The sequence below is a fragment of the Rhinolophus sinicus genome, chromosome 2, assembly GCF_057876585.1.
Source record: "Rhinolophus sinicus isolate RSI-liver-muscle chromosome 2, RSI-T2T, whole genome shotgun sequence".
Lineage (NCBI taxonomy): Eukaryota > Metazoa > Chordata > Mammalia > Chiroptera > Rhinolophidae > Rhinolophus > Rhinolophus sinicus.
In genome coordinates this window covers 6,284,801-6,296,519 of record NC_142502.1, presented here as the reverse complement: position 1 = coordinate 6,296,519, position 11,719 = coordinate 6,284,801, and the positions used below count along the sequence as shown (strand labels likewise).

The 11,719-nt window shown below is 44.7% G+C and overlaps 1 protein-coding gene across 2 annotated transcripts in view; it reads right to left on the bottom strand.

Annotated features, from left to right (window-relative positions):
• Positions 1–9,062: 9,062 nt before the first annotated feature.
• The window catches only part of PRKN (parkin RBR E3 ubiquitin protein ligase), a 1,116,534-nt gene continuing 1,113,877 nt past the window's right edge, over positions 9,063–11,719 (bottom strand). For both annotated transcript variants that reach the window (XM_074333793.2, XM_088795206.1), the window contains exon 12: positions 9,063–11,394. In XM_074333793.2, the coding sequence (XP_074189894.2) occupies positions 11,282–11,394 (113 nt within the window). In that variant the 3' untranslated portion in view covers positions 9,063–11,281. The remainder of the gene's footprint in view (positions 11,395–11,719) is intronic.

Sequence of the window (11,719 nt, the reverse complement as noted above, 5' to 3'; positions counted from 1 at the left end):
ATTCTGCTTTCTCTGTGCAGTCTGAGAGCTGGGTCTGACAGCTCATGCATTTTATTCTACTAATATTTCTGTCCTGCCTGAGCTAGAATGAGGCCCAAGGATCAAAGGACAAGGCGAGATACACAGCTATTTAGTTTCATACTCAGGGAAAAATGTACTCACTCATTCAAGACACATTTGTTGAACACACAGTAGGTGACAAGTATAAATATACCAGCAGTGAGATAACTTTTGTCTCAGAAAGGTATTTCCTATATTTCTAATCAAAGGGTTTTCTCATAACGTTTATTTCTGTCTTATAAATTTCCACGATACCTTCTGGCTGGAACAACCCACCTCATCTCTGAAAGCAAAGTCTATGTGGCTGCACGAACTTTATGTCAAGTCACAGTGACAGAATACCCAATGTCACAATGACAAAATATCCAACTTACGTGGATTTCCTTAGAAAGTTCATACTGTGGCAAATTTTATCCTGGAACTCATTTCACTTGTGAGCAATCCTCTTTTTTAAAATGGAAAATTCTAGAACGTTTACCTTTGGCCTTGCTTGGATTGTGTGGATTTCTGCATCTTGTCCTCCTCACTTGCTCTATGGGCTGCAACGTGCTCTCCTTGTATCCTCTGTACCTATGTACAAGGTGCCTGGCAGACAGTGGGTTGAAGTAAAGTTGAATTAAGGAAATAAAAAGGAGACAGTGAAAAGGGGACAGAGAGATGGGGGGTCACAAGGAGAGGAGAGAAAGAAAGGGCACGGGTATTTTACATATGCGGTTGGCTATTACAATAAACTGCTATATTAGAGGAAATACAACACGTAGTGTATGTGGAGGCTTTATGTCCCTTTCATGGATTCCAGCGGGAGAAGAAGTCAAAAGATACAGCTGAGAGATGCCCCCCACAGAAAGGGGTGGGTGAATATGCACACTGTCCCACAGGAAACCTTCTAGATCTCCCAGGAAGACAATGGGTGATACTGTCCGGCCTGCAACGGGAATAACCGAGGCATTGCTGCTTACACCTGGTTAAATCCCAGTCCAGAGGACATGGCAAAAAGCAATGTCTCATTAATGTTACCCTTAAAATTCCTAAAAACGGATGGCCATTTTGGAGACCAATATATTCCTCAATAAATCCAATATAATCACTTTTTCTTCCAGGGCTGAAACAAATGACTGTTGCTCAGGCTGAGGACCAGCTGAAGTGGCTCATTTGTGGTTTTAGGGCTGCGCTGTATAAAAATAACACTATAGACTCAGCATCGTGGAGGCCGGAAATCAGAATGCCCGGAGAATGGCCGATCCACAGCCCGTCTCAGGCTCGGTCCGGCACACGCCTACGCCTTCTGAGTGTGGCAGCACGTGGAATTGTCTGTACTGTTCATTTTTTTCTTTTTTTTTTTTTTTGTCTTTTCTCCTTATGTTGCTTAGCCAAGCGTAAACAGTCGATTTTGAGTCAGTTAAAAGTGCAAACGGTAGAACTCCATTGCATTAATCTTCTGATTAGCCACCCAAAGAACCCAGTAAGCCACATTTTGGCTTGCATCCAAAGAAGAACCATTGCTCACTCCAGCAAATTGAGGTTTTATTTCAACATTTCAAATGGAAGATACAGCTTTTAAGAAGGGGTAGTCAGAACAGGAAATTAAATTCTGTAAGTATTTGCCAAGTATGTAAAATGCAATGCACTTTTAAGTAATGGGAACTGTAGTCCAGTTTGTGTCGTGAAAACAATGTAGGAAAAAGGTCACGTGGATGGATTTTGCACTTGAGACATCACTCTGTACCCGGGAACCTGGTTTGATATAGAAATACTGAAGTATCAGATCGCATATTTTAATCACACAAGTAATGCACATGGTCTTTTCCTCATTGGCAGAAAATATTCAGAGCAATTACAACATTCCCAAGTGAGCTGTGGCAGGGTTGAGAAACTGAACACTGTGGTGGAGGAAGCAGAGACCCAGATTTGGTTATGTTGCTTCTGAGAAACTGAGCTTTCATTTTCCGTGAATTGGAGCATTCTTGACAGGTACTAGAAAGGAATCGTGGCTGCTCAAGTATTTCTCAGCAAAAACAGTACAGAGTGTGGAGTCCAAGACTTTTCCTGAATGGCCTTAATTGTGTGTTTGCCTCTGCGCTGAGGCCATCTCTCCTGTGGTCGAGAGCCGTTGACAGTTCACTCCCAGAATAACCTGGGGCTTCCTCCAAAATACGGTCCCACCAGAGCACATCTTCCCACAGGAATTACACTGCTGTTACCAGTGATTTCAGCCAGATGGGAAAACAGTCTACAGCCATGAATTTAGGTAACATCTCTCCTGGTGTAGACACATGGGGGATCTGAAAGGAAGGTGTGTCAATGAAATAACAGTATCGAAACGTACAATACTGTGAAATCATGGGGGGCATGGTTCTCAGTGGGGAGTGATCTGCTCCTCGGGACACGTGGCGATGTCTGGACGCCTGGAGGTGACAGGGAGAAGGAGGGGTGTTGCTGGCATCTAGTGAGTGGCGACCAGGGAGTCTGCTAATCATCCTGTAAGCACAGGACGGCTCCCCCCATGGCAGAAAGTTATCCAGCCCAACATGTCTAAGTGCTGAGGCTGAGAAATCCCAGATCAGAGAAAGCAAAGTAAGCATCAGTTCATGAGATGGATGTCCCAGCAAGAGTTTGCGTGGGTATTTCAGCAAAATCGATTTGTGAGTGAGCAAGTGGCTTTAAAGAGCTATTCCAAAGGCAGGGAGTCTGTGCCACTCTCACCTCACAGAGCAAGTAAGAAAGGGGGGTAGTGCCACGTGAAGCAGCAGGGGTAGGCCCCCGAGATTCTTCCGGGAGAGACGTACAGTGGTAGAGGCCCGACAGGTGGAGGCTTCCTGGCGGCCCCAGTCCTGTGAACAGATCTGAATGTGGGGGCAAAAGGAGTGGGACTGAGACCAGAGCTCCTCTCCCTGGGACCCTGGGGTTCTAGAATGTACTAGTCAGGGTGTGCCAGGCTTTTCATGTGTTTTAAGACCCTGGAACATACTTCTTTTCACAACTGTCTTGAGTATTTGCAAAAAATAGTTGTATTTTCAGAACACAATGAGGAAGTTGTGGCAGTTAACATTGTCCCCATTTTACAGATGCAAACACTGAGGCAAGATGGGGTTAAATTAAAACTGGACTGGGAAAATCGGTCGTAACCACTGCCATTACTAACAATGATAATGATTTGTTTAGCACACTGTGGGCAGACATTGTGCTAAAATACATTATATACTATATAGTCTCATTTCCATGGCCCCCACAGACAGATACCACCATCATCCTCATGGGCTTTTGTGCATAGAATTAGGATAAGCCACTCAAAAGTACAACCAACGAATATTAATGCAGACATGTAGCAAGGCAGACAGAAAGGGAAATTCAGCATTTGAAGAAGGTTTTGTGGCCTGAAAGTCCACCCAGAATTGTCCAGTCAAAGAGATCCCAGGAAATGCTCGGGTACTGTTACCTGGTCTGCTTGGCTACCCTCCATACCGCCATCTGGGGGTGTGAGGCCCTGGTGACAGTTAATTCACTAATCAGACCCAAGTGGACACATTCAAGGCAACAGATGGAGGTTCAATTTTAACAGAACGCTTTGAACACCCTTGAACACAGTCTACCTTAAGGCTCTCCCCAAGTGGTCGTCGTGGTGTGGCCCCACTTTTCATGAATGTCACTAAGGTCCCCTGATAAGTGTGCACAAGTGAGGCTGGTCTCCGGTTTACGGATTTCTGTTGGCCTTCTCTCTTTGAAGGAATGGCTTTTTTTTTTTTTTATGAAAACGATGCCTCCTTGTTATAAAAAGTTCAAGTAGTAAAGAAAAGCACAAAGAAGAAAAGAAAAATCAGCCCAAATCTCACCCCCGCCAAAAAGCCAGCATTGCTCTGGGTAAGAATAACTCCTGACAAGCTGCCAAGCAGTCAGATGGGAGGGTCGATGGGTGGCAGCTACAAACACAAATGAGCATGTTTTATTTTATAAGAAGGGAATCATACTAGACGTGCTTTCTTCTCGTGTGAAATATTAATGTTCATTTCATGTGAAATTAACAGAAGAAAAAGAAAATGAAGTGAAACTGAATGGATTGTTAAACTGATATAAAAACATTTCTTCAGAAGACATATTAGTTCTCAGAAGGTGCTTCTAATGTTAAGAAATTACAATGACCACGGAGAGGTCGAGACTATGTTCTTTTGGCCACAGTTTTCAGTGTTAGGCAATCTGACTGCTTTGAAAAACCAGGGGAGAAACACTCAAACATCTTCTCACCTCCCTTCCCTGAACTCCTAATTTTTTTTCCTTAGGTGCCACACACGTAATTCCCCTGAGGGTTGCTTGTCTGCTTTTTAAAAATTCTTCCTATGCATGGATCCAGTGGGAGTCCACACTCACCACCTGGCGTTTAGCCGGGCTGACGCAGAGAGATGCTTCAGAATTTAGGGATTCTCAAATCCCGCATGATGGATTCTTTGGGAGGAACACGGGCTGGTTTCTGTTGCTCCTGTTCTTAGTGGGATAAGCTCCTTGGGGAGGCATCAGTCTTGAAGACGTCAGCCTCTTGATTAGTTTGGCTTGGCGGAGGATCAGGGGAAATTTCACACAGGCTGGCTGCAAAAGGATGAGCAGGGGTGCCGTCGGGGAGCTGACATCAGCGGACGGTCCTGGGCCAGCTCCATGGCCGCTCAGGGCTGCTTGGGGCCTGGCTCCTCCACGGGCAGGGTGGCCACCTCCTCCTTCTTTGCCCAAGACGGTCTCAGTTTTCAAAAAAAATTTTTTGAATTTAAAAATGTCTTTATTCAATGCATCCGATGTACTTCCCGAAAGAGAGAAGTGTATTTTCCATCACCTGTGGACAAAGTAAGTCATCCCCTTTGCATTTCACTGAGTTGATTTTTGTTCACATCTTTCTCACACACTGCATAAGTGGTAGCTGGATTATTACAGCTGCCTGAAATGGATCAAGTTTACGCTGGGAAAGATGCTTTTTGAGGAAGAAATCCAAAACATAAAATATTTTTTTCATATTAATAAGACAGAAGTGGCTACTTCTATTGGCAGGATAACCTTTTATTTCCTTGAGTCTTTCCATGTGCCAGGAACCCACTCTGTCATGGACAAAGCAGGCAGCTTGGTCACCACGGCAGGCTGAGCAGCTGCTCAGGAGAAACAGCTGTTGTGTTCACGCTGGGGCCGCAAGCGGGCCGCATCTTCCCAGAGATTTAATCCAACTCATTTCCTCCCACCCCACCTTTTCCAAATTCATTTGACAAAATTCCTTTGAAAGAAATGATAGAGTATCTTTACTATGTTTTGTTATCATTTTAGTGAAGTTCAAGATCAGAATTCTTGGTTGGAAAGTCCTCACTCCTTGGGAGCATGTGATACGAGCAGCTTTGTCATGGGAATGTGACACATTTTTTTTTTCATTAGAAAGTGATTTTTCACACTGCCAAAAACCATGGACAGTAGAGACAAGTAAAAATTCACATATAATTTTATCGCCATAGTAAACTGCATTTTCATGTATGTTCTTCAATCATGTTTTTCTTAGGACGAATTTTTTTTAATAATTGCAATTCCAGTACACGTACAATTTTGGTAAACTCTTTTTTCACTTACCATTACTTTGTAACAATTTTTTTCACATTGCACAACAGTTTTCATATCCAGATTGTTTCATGACTACATGAAAAACACACTTTGAATTAGATCTGGAAATTTAAAAAAAACACTTATTAATTAGCATACGGTGAAGGCCTGAACACTGTCATTTTAGAAACCTATTAATATGGGAAGATGCTCATCTGTTTTTAAGAGGCAATAAGTTACAAAATAATTATTTCTAGGTGGTGGCTATTTTTTCCTTTTGCCTTTTTTTTTAACCTTCTGTAATGAGCATGTAATAATGGGATAATTATTTTGTAATAAAAAGAAAAACATAAGAAAAACTTTACAGGGAAAAAATACTGAGTGGAGATTTGATGCTAAATACCATCCCTCAAAAATTGTATTGAAGTCACTCTGAGATTACAGTTAAGAACCCAGGAACTGTGGATGAAACACACTATCTGTAGAAAGGAAACACAGTGGAGTTGGCCTTTGCTTGTGTGCATGGAGAGTTTTCAGGAACACCCAGTGTACAGGTGAGGTCCCCTGGGCCACTGGGAAAGGAGGGCAATACAGTCCTAGTAGGGAGTTCAAGGGCAGAACCCTTTGACGGTTGTTTCAGGGCCTCCTTGAGGTGCAGTTACCTGATCTGAGACCAGGGGTCAGGTGTACCTTTGTAATGGAAATCAATGCATCTGCCCAGGGGCTACTGGTCAACATATCCCCTGGGTGAGTCACTTAGCTCTGGGTCTAGGCTCAACGAGAAAGCTTTTTGCTGTGGTTTGCCATGTATGTTTGCTCAGAACCCAGAAATGCCTGGTATGTGGCAGGCCTGGCACCACGTATTCTGGATACCAAGGTGAGTATAATAGCTATGTTCTCCTTATCTGCTCCTAGAGGGATAGAGATAAGTAAATAAATGATTAACATTTTACACATTAAATGCTATTGTGATATATATAAATTATAATAAATATAATTGAATATAATAAATACGTATTTGGTTCTTGGCACCCAGCTCCTAAAACCTTTGGAATCTCTGCAGTGCACACTGTCTTTCGAATGCTAATGAGAAGACCCACTGGGGAGCCTTAGCTAGCCTCAGGATGGGGGCTGCTTGACAGAAAAACCAACATGACTTTCAGCCCCAACCATGACCTGGAAGGAGGGGAGAAGACTGGAGATTAAGCTGATTACTAACGGCCAATGATAAAACCAACCATGCCTACTTAATACCTCCATAAAATCCTCTCAACAGCTGGGTTCAGAGAGCTTCTGAGTCGGTGAGCATATGAAGGCCCTGGGAGGTGATATATGTGGGGGGGGGGCCTGGAAGCTCTGCACACCCCTCTTCCCGTCGTCCCTGCCCTACACACTCTTCCATTTGGCTGTCCTTGAGTTGGAATTCTTTATAACAAACTGGTAGTAGTAAGTAAAGCACTTTCTTGAGTTCTGTGAGCCATTCTAGTGAATTATTGAACCTGAGGAGGGGCTCATGGGAACGCCTGCTGGAGACGGCCAGTTGCGGCAACCTGGGACTTGCGACTGGTCCCTGAAGTGGGAGCAGTCTCGTGAAACTGAGCCCTTACCCCCTGGAGCCTGACACTTTCTCTGTGTGGTCAGTGTCAGAACAGAATTGACTTCAAGAACACCCGGTTGGTGATGGGAGAACTTGTTGGTGGGGATGCACCACGCAGCTGTCATGCGGGAGGGAGTCCCGCTCTGGGAACTTCCCCGGATGCGGCCCAGGACGGTTAGAGAAGCGTTTCTGGGGTTGATTACGTGCAGGTCCAAGGTTGGCCAGTCAAAGGTGGGAGGAGAGGTTGTACAGAAGTGATTCCAGACAGACGGAAAATCCCATGTGAAGATCAGGAGTGAGGCATCACGGTCAAAGTAAGCTGTAAATTGTCATTCTAGGTTTCCTACCTCGTTCTCTAATGGGTTGGAGAGTGTGAGTCAGTCTTCTGGGGTCCAGTCACCTCTTGACTCAGTGACCAAGTTGGTTCTCTCAGCCGACGCATCAGAGAATGAGGCCAGGGCACCCCATGGTCCCATCGAGGCAATGCCACCAATCTATGCCAAATGGATCTTCCCAGAGAATACTCACCTTTTCTTTTTTTTTTTTTTTCATAATTAATCAAACTGCAGTGAAAATTCTTAAATATTTGTGGCTGGACAGTTTATTCACAGTGAGTACCTGAAGATAGGCGCAATGTTGTTTTAAAATAGGGTTTTCTTTTAAAAACTGACATTGGTACTCTCTGTGGTATCAAAAATGGTAGGACACAGGCCCCACCCAAACAGTGATGTTGACCTTCCCACATACCTGCTGTTTTGTTTTGAATAAGGATTCCACATCTGTGCTTATTCATTTCCATTCACAAAATCAACTCTTTGATTTACACTCCGAGATGATTTGCATAACCGCTGGATCTTGTCCCCTCAAGCCTTTCAAAGGCAACTTGCCTTTGTAGGAAAACTTCTGGAACTGTGCAGAAGAAAACCCAATACATGTAAACCCACCATGAATCAGTCCCCTGCCTCTGCCATAAAATCACTAAATCTATGACTGCACATGCAAACACACTTCCCATTTGCAATCAGTTAGCAATAGTTTATGTTTTTTGTGAGTTTGTTCAGTGGCCTCCACTGACTTGTTCACTTGTTAATAAATAGGGAACTCTTACTGAGTGCTTCCTACGTGCAAGACACTGTTCTAAGTGCTTTACTGAATTAATTATTTAGTCCTCGTAGCAACCCCACGACGTTGTCTCCAGAGCTCACACAGTAGGTGGAGGAGTTGCTTACACACAATTTTCCTGCTGCCTCTCTACTCTGGCATCATTCCTAGAAACTATGTATTTCCTCAGAGCATTTCCTGGGGTGTTTGGCACCCAGGGGCCCTCAGGGTGTTCTGCTTGCCTAATCTGTGTGTAGGATCTCTCCAGGAATGTCTCATCCAGGTCACGCCAACATGGCCTCCTTGTGACCTGAATGGAGCACAGCCATTGAAACAGTTGTAGAGAAATGCAGTGTCAACACACCCACGTGGACAGTAGTGCAAAGTCATGAAACTTTTCTGAAATGACATTGCAGAGAAAATCCTCGTGGTCTTTCCCAACTCTACCTTCTGTTTTAAACATTTATGAGTTTGCGGAAAGGCAGGAAAGGAACTAGTAGATTTTTAAATGATGGTTTGCTTTTTAGAGTCCTTTCAAATGTTGATAGCACTTAAGAAACGACCTTATTTTCAAAAGAAAACAAGCAGGGTTCCCTGGAGCTCAGATTAGAGATAAAAAGGGCCAATGCATCACCAGGAGATCCTTTCAGGCCACGAGGGAGGCTCATGGAGTGACGTGCTCTGGGCTTCCCTCCCACACCATCGGCATTTATTGAAAATATGTCTTCAAAGATGGACTCAAAAGATCTTTTCATGCTTTTATTGACAGTTTGAGCACAACCTTAGGCCTAGTTGTCAAGCATTTCTTTAGACATTTCAGAGAAAAATAAAGATTCTTCTGCAAAGACTATTTTTATTCTTTGGACATGTTCACATGTTGTTACACCATTCATGCTCAAGCATGTTCATTTACAGTGGTTTCTGATTCACATTCATTTATAGTGGCAGTTTTTTCTTTACTTTGTTTTGAGAATAAGTATTCTATTCTGGGGGGAAAAAAGGACGACCACCAGGAAAGGAGCAGAGACCTGGGACTTCGATGGTTCGATGGTGCCTGAACGCACGGAGCCGACTTTTCAGCCACGGCGCACATGCAGATCTGGAGGGAGGTAATGGCCCCCCTCATTAAACCCCGAACTATGGAGGGTGTGAAATGCTGGGTGCTCCATGTGACGGAGGGAGCCCTCTGGTTTGTCACGTCAGGTCAGTGCAAGGAGCTGCTATTTACGGGGATTGTCAGGAATGTAAGTGAGGCCCTGAGTGGTTCCAGACTGAGCACTGACACAGGCCCCTGGGACGTGTGGCTCACGCCTGTGAACTCCCTTTTTTTTAAACACTCACAAACCTTGGCTGGCTGTTTTCTCTGCACAATCGGCAGGCTTCCTGACAGGAGTCTGGCGGCCTGGGGGTGACCCTGGTGCACTGAAGCCACACGAGGCTGTTGGTGCTGATGTGGCTGCCACTCTGCATCCTGTCCCAGGTGCAGCGCCTCAGTGGGAAGAGCGAGAGCAGGAAGGACGGTCCCTGGATGAGGAGTTAGGGAAAGAGGGGCAGATGTCCTTGGGACACTTTCTGAGATCATTCCCTCTTTCTCCTCAGCAAGGATTTCTGGTGGTGTGTCTACAAAGAGAAGCCCTGCTCCCGAGTTCATAATTTCCAGGGTCCCTAAATCCCAAAGGGACCCCATGTGCTAGTGAACTCATTATGCCCTAATCATGGTCACTACTTTCCTGAGAAGACAATGAGAACAAAAGACAGTGGTTATGCTTCTTCAGCTGCATACTGTGCTGTAGAAAACGAGTTTGCTGCATTTAGTGCACACACACCTTTTGAACGTGTCGCAAATGCATCAAAAAAACAAAAACAAAAACAGGAAATGTGATCAACAGTCCAATTCAATCCATGTTAACATGAGGAAATATTCTGGTGTGAGTTTACCGTCCCAGGGAAAAGAATATTCCTTGGAGTAGCCCCCAGTTTTGCAGATGGGGTTACAGTGTGGTTCTGCAGGAAGAACATAAACCCTTCTGATAGAGTCAGGCACAGTTTTGTTTTCATCGTCCTGGAAACGTTCCTTCTTGGAAGATTCTGTTTTAATACCCTGCACTCCTAAGAATCATTGAGAATCATTATGAAATCAATTCTAAAAGTGTCTCCTTAGAGGCACCTTATCCAGTAAATGTACAGTGAAGCCACATGTATTTCTAAAGTTGCAAATAATGAAGTGGAATGAAAGTACATTACATTTTGATTTCTTCCGTGCAATTTAAACGTTCAACATTCGAATTAACTTCCATAATTTCTCACTTAGTTGACAGGTTGATTGATGCACAGTTGCTCTTTCATCAACACAGTGCACAAAGACAGAATTCTTGGGCTGAACACATGGTTTTGACTGTTGCTTGTGGTTCTTTGGGAATCGATGCTCTCTGAAAACGTAACTAGCAGCATTGCTCTAAGAGCCGGGCATACAGTTCTGAGAACCCACTGCCGTCAATCTCACAGAGAACCACTGACTAGACCCTTGAAACTACTGCCCACTGCACCAATGGCTTCTTCTCAATATTTGCCAAAGGTGAAATGCAGGAAAGTAAACCTGAGAAATCTCCCTGTGTGTACTTACCCAGCCTGTCTCGAATTCACCCACGAATGACAACACCCACGAGTCACAGAGCTGCATTTGCTCTGTGCTCTGCTCTCTGCCTATCGCTGAGGCCTGAGACCACTTTTTGCTATTCTCACACTCAGCTCTGCTGTTTCCATGGGTGCAATGAATCCCATAGGGGATCCCAGAAGCTTCTCTTGTGACTGTTTCTGTGATTTTGGTAAGAACTTGGTGTGTGTGCGTGTGTGTGTGTGTGTGTGTGTGTGTGTGTGTGTAGAAAGCAAAACTAGCAGATGACAGTCGGACACTGGACGTTTCCAGGCAGGATGTCGGAGAACGCAGCGTCGCAGTCCCTCCAGCTACACGTCGAACCAGTGGGCCCCCATGCAGGCGCGGTTCCACTCGTAGCCACACTGCCAGCACCACTCGAGCTGGCACTGGGGCTGTGGGCACTTCATGTGCATGCATCCTCCTGTGGGCAAAGCACTCAGGTGAAAGGCTGGCAAACACGCGTCCCCACAGCAGCACGCTGCCCTAGAAACGACTGCTAAGGGAGCCGTGCAGACAATCCAAGCGCAGCATGTGGGCTGAGAGAAACACACCAGGAAGCACACAGGGGGTTGTCAAGTACAGGCATTCACCAAGAAAGGCCACTTTCATTGAGGACACGTTGCATGTATAAATCGGAGCTTATTTACTTCTCCTGAAGTAGGATTCAGAGACAAATGCTTTGTGTGGCACCCACAACGTCAACTCCTTACTTAAATATATGTTTAACATTTTAAATATACGTTAAT